The sequence below is a fragment of the Monodelphis domestica genome, chromosome 5 (genome assembly GCF_027887165.1).
Source record: "Monodelphis domestica isolate mMonDom1 chromosome 5, mMonDom1.pri, whole genome shotgun sequence".
Classification (NCBI taxonomy): Eukaryota; Metazoa; Chordata; class Mammalia; order Didelphimorphia; family Didelphidae; genus Monodelphis; species Monodelphis domestica.
Window position 1 is genome coordinate 54,796,166 of NC_077231.1, and position 14,191 is coordinate 54,810,356.

The window sequence follows — 14,191 nt, forward strand, 5'->3', positions numbered from 1 at the left end:
AAGGCTTTTCTTCTCCCCAGTTCATGTCTATCCTCTGAGGCATAGGTTCAGTCTTTTCCTGCCAGCTTATCCAGGCTCTCCGTAAAAGATGGAGCACCCCAGTATGTACACAATCCTGCACATATGCCCTGAACAAAGCTCTCTTTCTGGACATGATGCCTCTTAATACAGCCTAGGGCTGTTTTGAATTAGCTCTTTTAAATTATCCCATCAAAATTTTTGAGACACACTGAGTTCCCAAGACCTGCTTAAAGAATTGCCCAGCTATGCTACCCCTACCATACAACTTGGGCAATTCATGTTTTAAACCCAAGACCTAGGTTTTGACATTTTTCTCTATTATAACATCTGGCCCACTGATGAAGTTTAATCATATAAGTTTAGGATCCTGACTCTGTTATCCCTTCCAGTGACGTTCTATTTTAAGTTACATTTACTCTCCAAGCCTAGATCACACATTATACTTTCATGCCTCCTTCCATTTTATTTCTTGTCTTTTCTCTCTCATCACAAATCCACATGGAATGCTCTTTCCTTTCTTCTTCACCTTTCCAAATTCTACCCATCCATCTAGGTCTAGCTTATCTCACTCCTTTTATTAATTTGTTTTTAGTTAACTTTATTCCAAATTGGTTTCTTCCTTCTCTCAACTCCTAAGCACTTATTATTTATACTATTCATTTAGTCTTTTCACCTTTAGTAAACTTTTCGTTATTAATGGTTTATCTTCCCAAACTAGACTGTAAGCTTCTTGAAGGAAGAACATTGTTCCTCCAAATATTTGTGGGCAGATTATGACTACTGGATTAAAAGTAGATTTACAAATGTTGGTCTCCTGTAGTAAAGATGGAAAATTATTTAATTTAGTCAATAGTTAACCTTCAAAGGTATATTATTTTTGTTGCCGTCATTTCTGAATTTTACTAGCTTATATACAAAGGGTTATATAATTATATTGAACTCTAAGGATTGGGATCTTTCCATGGTGAAGTACTATGCTTACTTTTTTGAACAGTAGTATTGGAAAGTTCAACAACTGCTTGTTGAAATGAATACTTTGTAATTTCTGGCAATTTCTCAGAAGTCAAAAAACCAAAGTTAATAAAATGTTTTTCTTGACTTGTATAGCAACTCCTCACATTTGCCACTCTAGTTTCAAAGCATATAGGCCATCTCAAGCAATATTTCTCCTCAAAACTCTTACTACATTTTGGTAAATTTTTTTCTTAACTTTTGGAATCTATTTTTTCTTAGTTTATGACATTTATGATGAACACAGCACAACCAACAATCTTACCTTCACTTCCAGAAGAGTCTTGGATATCAAGTTCTGGAGAAGAATAACCTTTTCCAGCTTTCTTCGGCTGCCTGCTTGGTTTATGCTTCATTTTTGGAACACTAACCTGAAATTCACATATTTATGAAAGTCAATTGCCTGGAGAACAATGGTTCTAGGCACAGCAGATAACTTATGCAAAAAAAAAAAGTATGGGAGTAGGAAATATAGTCTTGGAGTAAAAAGCAAACTGATTTCTTGGCCAAATAAAATTTGTAAAGGTGAAATAAAACTGGAAAGATTAATGCATGCCAAGCTTTAAACACCAGGCTCAATTTACAGTTTATCCTAGAGTAAACAGAAGAAGCCCTAAGGCTTTTGTGGCACAATCAGAGGCAATTTTAGGTTCAGTAGAAGGAAATTCAGGATTCCCAACAGTTTGAGCTCTCTAAAAGCAGAATAAGCTGCCATAAGATGCAGTAGATTCCCTCCTAACTGGAGATCTAGAAAGATGAGATGTCCATCCTTCAGATGTGTCACACAATGAATTAATGTTTGGGTATGGATTGGATCAGATGACCTCTATGTTCCCTTGTTATGTGACCCTGAGTAATTAATCTCTCTGGGTCTCAGTTTCCTCATCATAAAAAGAAGTAGCTGAACGTGACCTGTAAGTTCCCTTTCAGCTATAAATCGAAGATCTTTTTTTTTTTTAAACCTTTCTGTACAAAATATTTCTAATAGCAAAAACCTAGAAACAACCCAAATGTACAACTGGAAAGTGGCTGAACATATGGTGGTATAAAAAATTTTTTAATGGAAAAAAGCCCCTCAAAATCTTGTCTTGTCTGAAACTCTTGTCTGCAGCTTTGGAGAAAGGAGAACCAGAATAATATAGAAAATAACTCTTACTGTGTAAAAATGATTACTACAAAAATTTGGCAAAACTACTGAAGAAATTTTAGAAAGGGACATGGAAGCAAACAAGACTTTGTTTTTTTTGGTTAAAATTAAAATAAACTTTTCAAAACAAGGTCAGGGACAGATAGTAGACATGTGATTTCACTGGTATAGAGAAGGCCTCTAATAAGCAAATCTTTCTACCAATGCAAGCCCGACCATCTCATCTCTCTAACTTAAAACTGTACATGAGGTGCTCAGGGCACCGACAAGGTAAATAGATTTCCCAGAGTCACACAGCACAGCATATTTCAGAAGCAGGATCTGAACCAGTGTCTCTTGATCTTAAAGCCAGCTCTTTCTCTACTACACCATGAACTGCCTCTTTAAAAACAAATGGTAATTTTAAGTTTATGATGTGTACAAAATTATTTTTTAATTTTTCAAACTGCCATACATATATCCTGAAAGTATTCATAGGAATGAAGAGCTGTTTAATTACATTTTGATGGCATACCATTGGTGTCCGATGTCTGACTTTTGTTTGGATGACACCATCCTTTTCAAACTGTATCAGATCATTTAGAGGATCCCATGGCCGGGTACTATGGAGAATGAAGAATATGATTTGTTAGGGGCAGCTTCATCCTAAGAACACTCTGTTACCCCTAGTAAAGAAGGCCTTACCTCCTTTTATTTTATTTTTTAAAAACCAGTAGAATGGACTCCCTAAATAGAAGCACAAACTTTCTTTAAAAAGGGCTCCTTCTGTAACTCGATATGCATTTAAGGCAGCAAACAACATGCGCAACTGTTGTTTATTAAACATACACCATAACAAAGCCCAGAACTAGCTACTTTTTTTTTTTAAACAAAGAAACAAACAGAACAGTCCCTAAGAATTCCTGGGACAATAGAAATGTACTCAGGTAAATATACTGTAAGGAAAACTGGTGTGGGGAAAAGCACTAGATTGGGGAGATTTCAAGGAAAGCTTTAGGGAGGAAGTGGTGCCTGCTCTGAGCCTTAAAGAATGATAAAGATATTGAGATGTAGAAATGAAGCAGAAGCACCTTCTAGGTGACAGATGGAGTTTTACGTTCAGAGAACAAGTCATAATCCAATTTGATTGGAATGTACCTTACTGGAAGCAGAGTAGAATGAAATAAAGTCAGGGGAGTAGATGGGGGCCAGATGACCCAGGCAGAGGTGTTGGAATGTTATCCTGGAATAAAGGGAAAGTCATTGATGCTTTCTGAGCAGCAGAGTCCACTTGTACCTCAGTCGAGTCATTTTCGTTGTAGTACAAGCCCTCATATAACATTATACTCTATGAACTCATCATCTGATTGGATAATGAAAGCACACAGAGTGAAATGCGAAGCTGAGGTCACAGGAACACTAATATGCCAGGCTTCCATTTCTAAAATTCCTATAGAAACATTGTGCTAAACTGCAAGAAGCCCCCCGTCAAAAGTTCAATTAACAACAAGCATTTTGGGTTACTCACTCAGAGTATCTATAATGCCATTCTCCTGTGGCTGCATCAAGTTCAAATAACTTGCAAATCCATTCTTCGTTTTTCCCTTTTCGTTCTCTGGCAGCCTTTCTTTGAGCTTCTTCTAAAACATATTTCTCTTGAGTAGCTTCTGTCTGGTCTTTGACATTTATGGCTCGAGTAACCCGTTGCCACAGCCTGGTAAGGTCATGCAAAAGGAAAATAATTTGAAAGCAAATCCAAAAAAGAGCTGCAAATAGCACTAGATTAAATGACCACAACACAAGGACTGGGCTAGTGAATTTATTGGTCCTGGGATCTCCTGGTGGAATTTCCTCTACAAATTCAGGTCAGAATCTTTTGAGAGTCTGAGCCATTTGCCTAGAACAGTAAAAGGTTATCATGACTAGTACAGGGCATGTAATATATGTCAGAAGAAAGCCTTGAATTCAGGTTGTCCCTCATCTCCAGAATACAGTAACGTAACAAATCATATTACAAACTACCCGTTAGCTAAATTTTCAAATAATACCACCTAATATTTTAAAGTTCATGATGTACAAGGCAACTTACCACTAGATTCTATACTTGACACAGAATCCTAAACCCTCTGAGCTCTGGAGAGGCTCTTGGAAGAAGTCATAATGCTGAGCTCACATCAGCCATGGTCGGTTCCTGGTAAAGAACAACGCTGTGCTTTGGGTTGGGCTGCTCTTAGTACTGAGGGTCACACAGAGAAGAAGGAGGAGGGGGAAGGACCACGCTACCTTCAGGCATCTGCATTTGATGGCTTTTGCCACTTACGCCTCGTGTGACGTGTGAAGGAGAGACTGACCCATGTGACCTCCCTGTGTCCTTCCGGTCTCAAAACTTGTGCCTCGACATAGAGGCTTCCTAACTGCAGACCTAACACTTTCCCATTAGGTCACACGGAGTTCTCCTCTCCGCTCGGGGTGGCACCCCACATCCTCTGCTTGTGCTCCAGAGTCCCTCCGTTCTGTCTCCCACATCCTTCTCCTCACACTTTCTGGGTGACTTCCAAACCCTAAGGAACCCGCTCCTCCTCAGACCCAAACCCAAGCACAGGCAGTGAATCCATCCACAGACACTCCCTGTGGGCTGCATGTGGACTTAGTTCAGAAACCTCATGTTATCTGTGCTTTGCTGCATTTTTAGTTTGTCAGCTGCTTTCCCAATGAATTCATTTTATTCTGGTTTGGGTCACATTTGGGAGAGCAGTCTGGATGACAGCCCTGCTTTCTTTGTGCTTTTTTACTCTATACAACTACTGTTCCATCTTCCTGCTCCTCTTGGCCACTAACTTCTGGATAAAGTGGGGCCAAACACAGCCTCTGGTAATAGTAGCATCATCATAACACTCACAGAGCACAAAGTGTTCCACAAACACTCTTTCACTTGACCCTCACAACAATCCCAGAAAGTAGAGGCTATGACTATCCCCATATGATAGTTAAGAAAACGAAGGCGGAGGGGGCAGCTGGGTGGCTCAGTGGATTGAAAGTCAGGCCTAGAGACGGAAGGTCCTGGGTTCAAATGTGACCTTAGACACTTCCCAGCTGTATGACCCTGGGCAAGTCACTTGACCCCCATTGCCTAGCCCATACCACTCTTCTGCCTTAGAACCAAATCACAATATTGACTCCAAGACGGAAGGTAAGGTTTAAAAAAAAAAACAAAAACAAAAACCGAAGGAGGACTCTAAGTGACTTGTCCAAGGTGACATAGTTGGTATCTAAACGTAGGCCCTCCAGACCACCTCTAGTTCCTTCTTATCCCCTCAGGCCCCCTTCTCCTCCAGCTTCTGCACACTGTTCTGATGCTGCTCCCTCATGAAAAGTATTCTCATTAACCTTTGCCCTGACCCATCCGGGAGCCTTTTAAAGTCACCCAGATGGCAATCCCCAATGAATGGGCTTCTGCTGGGTTTCCAGTTCTTTGCCACCACAAAAAGTGCTGCCGTGAACATTTATTTTCTATACTGGGCATGGGGGGAGGGGCTGTCACAACTTTCTTGGGGCACATGTCTAGTACTAGGGGTTTAGACATTTTAGTCATTTTCTTAGCATAATCCCCAATTATTTTCCACAATGGTTACATCAATTTTCAACAACACATTACTGTGCTTAGATTTCCACAACTACTCTAACACTAACTCTTACATATGTGTGTGTGAAACTGCAGTGCTATTCTGAGTTATAATTTGAAACATTCTTTCTGATTGTTATTATTAATTTGCAGTTCTCTTGTTCATGTCCTTTGATTGCTTCTCTACTTGAGAATTTATTTCTATGAGTTGTTGGGGACATCAAAATCTTATCAGAGACACGTACTGATCTTATGATGTCATTTAAAAATGAGATCTGATATTCCCTAGGCTTCTGTTTGTGACAAAGATGTTATCTTGTAAATAAAAGTTTGTCTAGTTCCCTTTTCATCAAGAATAATCTGAAAAATATTCTATATAGAGAAGAAAGTCACATGGGTCAGTAAATGCCAATATCATCTCAGGTATCTTTTTATGAGTTAAAAAAAAGAGTTGTACTTTTTCCCAATCCTTTTGAGATTTTCCTCTCTAAGACATTTTAAAAAATGTTCACTGTCACTTTAAAATTTCATCACTTCAATTGGTGATCTGTAGGTATGGAACAATGAATGAATTTAATGCCATTTTTTGACACAGTGACAAGTTTTGCTGAATTCTTTTTCTTTATTTTAAGAGATAAATCTGTAGTGGAAGGAATAATACACTAGGAAATGTAAGTGATACAAAACCAAAATAGATCATTAAAAATATCTTCCAAGATGCACATCCCCTCAAACAGATTTTTCCTGTACACATCCGAGTACATCCCATGGTGCTTGTCTCCTTAGAGAGGGATGTGGTGATAAACTGGAGTCAGGATAGTCAAATCCAGGTGAAGCCACTAAGTGATCTTGCACAAATCCTTGAATTTCAAGCCTGGGTGATTCATTAGCACAAGAGTGGTCACAGTGCTGCGCACAACCACCTGCTGGCCGGTGATAATGATATTTCAAGCTTGGCTTGACACAACTCCTAACACGACAGAGATTCGAGGCCTGGTTCAGTTCACTATCAAATCATCCAGCCTGGAGGAAGCTGTGCGAATTTAGGTGCACCTAACAAAGCAGTGAGGGAGCACTGTGGACAGAAGGCTAGGTCCAGAGTCAGAACACAGGATTCCCATCTTTCTTCAGATGCTAACTGGCCCTACCTCCTTGGGCAAGTCACTTCATGTCTGCCTCAGCTGCCTCGACTCTAAAATGGGGGTCAGAAGAGCCACCTATGTCCCAGGGCCATTGTGAGGCCTGAGGGAGATATTTGTAAAAAGCCGAGCAGAGCACCTGGCACGTAGTAGGTGCTGCAGTTTTTTATAACAGGTATTATTGTTATAAGTACTGTGACTATTTTAATCATCTTCAATATTATGATGCTCTTGAGAGTTCAGGCTTGCCTTTCCATCCTGATGAGTTACTGCAATAGGGATTTAGTAGAAGAAAAAACTCTGGAAGAATAAAACAACTCCAGAATTTCCATAGCATCCTTTATATATCTTTAAAGCCCACCAGAGTCTATTTCTCACATAACACAAAGAGTTATGTCAATGCCCCAAAATTACTTAAAAAAAATCATTTTACAAAAATCCTCTCACAAAAACTTTGAAAGTTTTTAACATTATCTCTGATGTCATATAAAATAGATGCCTAAACAATGTATAAAAAGGAAAGGGGTTGAGCATATATATGCATGCACTCCTACGTTTATAAAGCAATATTTTCTTAGGGTCAAACTCAGACAGTATAGTCCAATGAAAAAAGTACTGAATTTGGGTTCTGAGGACCTGGATTCAAATCTCATCTCTGTTAGGGACTGTCTCTGAGCCAGGCTCTGCTTGGGGCTTAGTGTCCTTCAGGTATGAGGCCTCTGAGCTCCCTTCCACTTCTAAGTCAGGGGATTTTGGATTAAATCATATTTAAGGTCTTCTCCACCCTCAGCTTCTGTGAACTTGGCCTTCATTTTCCTCATCTGTGCAATGAGGATAATAGTCCTTGCCACATGCTCCTCATGTAGTAGTTGTGAGTTATATACTAATAAAGCTGTGGAAACTTCCTTGCATAGCGTCCTGAGATACAGAGCCTAAGGTGACTAAAAGGGGCAGAGGCTAACCGATGGCTGCCTTCCTCTTAAGACTCCTCTGTCTCTCAGCTGCTGGGTAGGGTTCCTATCATTCTTTTTTTTTAGGCTTATTTTCTCCTGCCCTACTTGGCCCTGCTTTAGGAGATCAGGCACCCCAAACCCTCGAACACCCCCCTCAGAAGTGCTCAACAAAGCTTGTGTGGTCAGGAGGCTGCCCCCTGCCATTTAGGAAATGTCTCCTTGAGGCCAGGCCCCATGCTGAGGCAGCCAGCCTTTTAGGGAATAGCAAGACAGAGAGCTTTCCTTTGGAAGAGCTCGGGCTGGAGCCTGGGTGCTCCCATGGTGCCGACTCTTCCTCTTTCTCCTCCTCATCTAGTACTTCTGATGACCTCTGCTCCAATCACTGAATGAACTGTGTGCATAAAGAGTTGATTCTTTTTTTTTTTACTAAATTCAAAACCCTTACCTTTGATCTTAGAATCAGTACTAAATATTGTTTCCAAGGCAGAAGAGTGGTAAAAGCTAGGCAATGAGGGTTAATTTTGTCCAGGGTCACACAGCTTGGATATGTATGAGGTCAAATTTGAACCCAGGACCTCTGGTTGCCTGGCTCTCAATCCACCGAGCCACCCAGCTGCCCTCTACAAACAGCTGATTTTTAAATGACTTTTAGTGAGTCCTATTTCATGCTGACTAAGAAATACTAAATTTCATTTTTTGTGATATACTTCAGAGTTTACTAATGGTTTCCAAGCCTAAGAAAACTAAAGTTTCAAAGATTATATATTACCGATTTACAAATATGTGGGCTGTTCTTAGTATATTATAAACCTTCAGACCCTCTTTTTATCCTAAACCTCATCTTCCAATAAATTTTCCTCCATTTCCTGAGCCAACCTTGGTGCTGAAGCCACTAAATATATGGATATATCTATGGCTCAATTTGAAGAAGCTTGTGAAGTTTTTCAGAGATTTTCTTTACTTCTTCATCCTCTGCCACAGATGCATAAACTTAAAAGGATCCTGCTGGGGTCCACTTCTCCATCATTGAGGCTTCTGTTGTCAACAAGAATAGAGATAACTAGGCAGCCCCTGAGACAGTCTGCCATCTGTGGGAGTGTGATAACAAATAAACTCCTCCACTCTCCTTTACTTAACGTGTCTGAGGAGAAGCTGGGACAAGCTCCCAAATGTGGCTGCAGCTTTGTCTTCTGGCTTTATATGAGCCTGAGGCTATGGATGTGGTTCAATCCTCCAGTTTATTCTCTGGCAGCAGCATGTGAGGAAGGTTCAGAGTGCCCATGCCCATGACTTCCTGATCTGCTGTTCTGCTGGAGTGATTGCCGGGCTGCTTCCTTCCAGGAGAGCCGCCTTCAGTCCTCCACCATGAATGTCTTCAAGAGCTTCTGGAGAGGAAAAATGCATCCCTTTGGGACTAGTTTGGCCACAAATCTCCCCAAATTCTGTGAAGGTGATCTTCAGACGACTGACATTTCTAAGGTTACAGCACGAAGGGGCAGAGGTGCAACATGAACCTGCTCATTTTTATGTCCGAGTTTCAGACCTTTCTAGGAGAGGTTAGTGAGTTTTGGGTTAAGTGCCATGAAAGTAGAATCTCCTCTTTTAGATTTGTAGTTACAAGCTCCTCCAAAAAGAATACTGTCAAGTTCATAACCCAACCAACCCAAATATCAGCAGACTAAAGGAAAATAAAAGGCTGCAAACAGAGAACAGAGAAACTGCTGTTTTGAAAATATGTGCTTTTTATCCTTTTGTGGCATAATGAGCCTTGAAAGCTAACCCTGGAGTTGGAAAGACTTGGTTTAGTTCTATAGATCCTGGCTCTGTGACCTTCATCTCTGATTGCCAAGCAAGTTAGACTATATTAGCTGTAAAACAGTTGTTGAACTACATTAGTAGTTGGAAGTTTACTCACATGGATTTAATAAGACCCATGAAATCCCAAGTCAAGCCCAAAATAACCAAATTTTACCTGAAAATAAGTCTACTTACTTCTCTGATTCAAATGGTTCCTGCTCTTCAAATTTTACAGTGTGTCTTATTAATCTCCGTTGCTTAATTTCACTAGTTGGATTCCAGAAAACCTCTGAAGAATCAGTCTTTTTATCATGAATAATAACTTCACTATCCTGTTTTTAAAAAAATAAAAAATTGGGTTATCATTAAATATCCTCTTTGTTCTTACAGATTTATATTGTTACTGAATGCCAGCTACTGTAGAATGTGATATGATCATTTCTTCCATATTTACTAATATAACTCTTCTATCAAATTTGACTGGCTAAAATTTTAATATCATGGTCTTTTCCTCTTGCTACTGAATCTTCTGAGAATTAAAATTAATTTAAAAATTTATCCACAGTCTCTATCTACGATTTTCTAATAAATTCAGTGACCGAAACTAGAGCAATTCAAATCACTTTCAAGTGACTAAAGACAATACACACAGTTTAAAAAGTACTGAATCAAAATAATTTTATAAGATATAAGGATGAATCTCAAATATGATCAAAGTATGAAAAAGTGTTCTTCAACAATAACAGTAGAATAAAATATTATTCAGCAATGCTACAACAAAGCATAATCTATGGAGAAAATGTATCCATTAGAAAAGTCTAGAAATTCCATTTTCAAACATAGCTATGCACATAACTAGGCTTATAAAAATCTTTAGATATCTGCATATGTCACTTAGATGAGTTCCCACAAGTCATTTTCATTTTCTCTGCAAAGTGCACAAACATTAAAATCCCACAAAATAACAATCGAAGCCAATGTGTATCTGTAATATGCATATAGATTTTCATTCATTTTAGCTCTTCTTAACCAAACTAAATGAAAACATTATATGAGCTTGATAATTACAGAACTATGATTTAATGTCATGTCTTCCTTTTCTTAAAAGAAATGTAGGCTTTACAGAAATTGTCTTAGCCTTTTAGTTAAATGTTTCTTTCTAAAATGTTAACTATATCATGAAGAAACCATCAATGGAATTATAAAAATGCAGTTTAACAAAGTGCCATGCTAGCATTTCTAATATAAAGAGGGTATTTATGAATATCAGATAGGTTGCTGCCAGTCAAATAAAAAGGAATTTTTTAAAAGTAATGATTACTACTTTTCTTTCTGAAAATTTAAAAAAAGCTATATTGCAAAAGCTGACACTTACCCAATGGCCTTCCAAAGTAGCCAACACTTCTTTTCCCAGTTTAAGCTTCCCTGATATCTGATTAACACAGTCACTGCTACCTAGAAATGGCTTTTTTTTTAAAGAAAAAAAAAACATTTAATTCATTTTAAAACAATGTATATAAAACAATGGACACACAGGCAAAGGGGCTTCATAGTTGATTTGGAGACATTCATATCATGTAATATGAATTCATATAATAAAGTATTCTAAATAGACACAATCTTTGGAAAAAAAATAATGCAAAAGATAATGACCTGAGCAGTCAATTTTTTTTTTAACCCTTACCTTCCACCTTAGAATTAACACTAAATACTGGTTCCAAGGCAGAAAAGCAGTAAGGATTAGGCAACTGGAATTAAGTGACCAGAACAGGGTGACACAGCTAGAAAGTATCTGCGGCCAGGTTTGAACACAGGACCTCCCATCTCTAGGCCTGGCTTTCTATCCACTGAGCCACCCAGCTGTCCCTCAAATATTTTTTTTTAAGTATTTTTATCACCTCCTCTGTGTAGCCTTCCCTAGCCACTCTGATGTCCTAATTTTCTAAAAACTCTCCGTCCCAGGTCTTTACTCTTCAATTTAAAATTTTTACTGTACATATATGATATGACTACACATATATTTACAATACATATAGAACTACGTACTTATTCAAGTCAGAGCTCCTCTTCAGTATATTTGTACTTGTCTAACAGAAACTGCTTTATGATTTAAAACTTTTAAATTCACTTCTGCCACCAACCGATTCAAATGGCCACTTTTTTTTTCCTGCAGATTACCTATCAAACTTGATAGCACCAAGAGCTTAATTCTCATTTGCGTCTGACATGAGCCCTGGGAGGTGAGGACTCCAGATACCATTATCTCCATTTTACAGACAGTGAATATGAGACTCAGAAGTTAAGTGAGCTGACTACCATTCCAAAGCTATTAAGTGTTAAGGGTGGCATTTGAGCCCATGTGTGCCTAACAAATACAATTCTATTTCCCAGACTATTTTAACAATTATTTACAGAACAGAGTAAGAATGATAGTTAACTTTTGTTGTTGCTCACACTTATCATGACAAGCCCTGGGAGGGAGCATGGGACAGTAGAAGCAATGCTGGATTTCAGCTGAGAAAAACCTGGGTTCTAATCTCACTTCTGACACACTAGGCAATTTTGTAACATGTATTCTAAATTACAGATGGGTTGCAGTCAATTCCAATTGAGAGAGATTCTCACTGAGGTCATCACAGATCTTTGATTTATTGACTTACTCAGGTGCATTCGGAAATATAAGTGATCAGTAAATTCAAAAAGAGCAAAAAACAGCCTAATGGAGGGGAAACATGCAAACAAATATATGTGAAGCCACCTATATACAGGGTAAATAGGAAATGATTAATAGAGGGAAGACGGCTTCCTGTAGAAAGTGGGATTAGAGGGGCCTGATTTGAGGGGCCCAGGAGATCAGAATTTGGGGCAGAGGAGGAACAAAGTTCCAGGCTTGGAGGGCAGCCAGAGAAAACACTGAGCCAAAAGACAAAGTATCTTGTTCAAAGATTAGCCATGAGGCAGGTAACACTGGACAGATGAGGATGTGTCAGGGAGTAAAGGCAGGAGGGAGCAGAACACTCTGTATTTGATCCCCGGGGTTTGCGGGACAAAGGGTGGTTCAGTGACATGCTCAAATGTGTTTTCCTCTGGTGGATTCTGGATGGACTGGAGCAGGGGGAGACCTGAGGCCAGCAGACAACTGTAATCATCCAGGCAGGTCATGCTGAAGCCCTGGATGAGATGGCGACCATCAGAGGACAGAAGGGGCTACGTCAAATGAAGGATGTTGCAAAAGTGATGTCAACAGTCACTGGCCACAGACTAGATCTGGATGGTGAGAGATGGTGCAGAGTTCAGGATGACTCTCAGGCAGCAAGCCAGAGAGTGTAGGGGGAGAAGGTTTGTGGAGAAGATAATGAGATTTTTCTTAGAGACTCAGAGGGTAAGATGTCTACTGGACATCAAATATGAGCTGTCTGAAAGGGAGCTGGGGATGCGAGGTAGAGGAAAGCTGAGAGGTTAGGGCAGCACGTGGTAGATTTCAGAAACATCAGCATAACGATGGTAATTAAATCCATGGGAGCCGATGATATCACCAAGAATAGAGAGAAGAAAAGAGGGCCAAGGACTGAGTGATACCCATGAGAGGACATGATCTAAGAAAGAAGCCAGCAAAAGAAAGGGAGGAAGAGTGGTCAGATAGGCAGGAGGAAAACCAAGAGAGTGGTGCCCCTGAAACCAAAAGAGAACATTCAAAGGAGAGGAAGTGAATGACTACATCAAAGGCTGCAGCAAGGACACGGAGAATGAGAACCACAGACAGGCCATTATTTGTACAATATCAACAACCAGAACAACCTCTGACACAGTCTACTGTACCCCATCACCTGTTTCTGACCTTTAATTTGAATTCAAGTACGGCACTATATCCTGTCTTCTGACATGTAATGTTGACAGTTCCCCCAAGCTCCAAAGTCATCGTGCCATAGAGAATTCCTAAAAAAACAAACAAATGAATTAATTTGGGTATACTATGAAGAGAACAAGATATGTAGCAGCAACTAACATGCCTTTATAAAGAACAAGTCAGAGTAAAAACCAAATCTACCTTCTTAGCAAATGGACAAGTAGGATAATTCAATAAGAAGTCAAAGAGACTCTTAATTAAAATATAGCAAAGGCTTTTGAGCCTAAGTATCCATGAAAGATCAATAGCATGAAGGATCAAAAAAGGCCAGTCTGACCTGATATTACAATTTACCAGTGCCACAAAGAAGCATGTTTTCTTTCAATCCTCAAAATAAAAAGTCATGAATACAAAACCTCTCTCTCTTATTGATGAGCTAGGACTTGAGTCACTAACTTGCCAGACGTTAAGGCTCTGAAAGTATTTTACATTTTTTACATTCTAGCAAAAGTAATTCACAACGACTACTTTTTCATCTTGCTTGCTTCATATGAGCAACATGGATGACACCCTCAAATTGGCCATTTGGTCCAGCCAAAATAATTAGGTGGTACATGGTATCACAGCAGTACAATGGTAGGAACCCTGGCTAGAAATCAAAAGGCCTGAGTTTTC

The 14,191-nt window shown here is 39.3% G+C and overlaps 1 protein-coding gene across 12 annotated transcripts in view; it reads right to left on the bottom strand.

Moving 5' to 3' along the window:
- Positions 1 to 14,191, bottom strand: part of OSBPL8 (oxysterol binding protein like 8) — a 266,838-nt gene that overhangs the window by 15,923 nt on the left and 236,724 nt on the right. For 8 of the 12 annotated variants that reach the window (XM_056798473.1, XM_056798470.1, XM_056798472.1 and 5 more), the window contains 6 exons: positions 13,508 to 13,605; positions 11,045 to 11,134; positions 9,865 to 10,001; positions 3,687 to 3,872; positions 2,679 to 2,781; positions 1,298 to 1,403 (listed from right to left, as the gene is read on the bottom strand). In XM_056798473.1, the coding sequence (XP_056654451.1) occupies positions 1,298 to 1,403; positions 2,679 to 2,781; positions 3,687 to 3,872; positions 9,865 to 10,001; positions 11,045 to 11,134; positions 13,508 to 13,605 (720 nt within the window). The remainder of the gene's footprint in view (positions 1 to 1,297; positions 1,404 to 2,678; positions 2,782 to 3,686; positions 3,873 to 9,864; positions 10,002 to 11,044; positions 11,135 to 13,507; positions 13,606 to 14,191) is intronic. The other 4 variants (XM_056798475.1, XM_056798476.1, XM_007503076.2 and 1 more) reach the window with 1 other exon arrangement.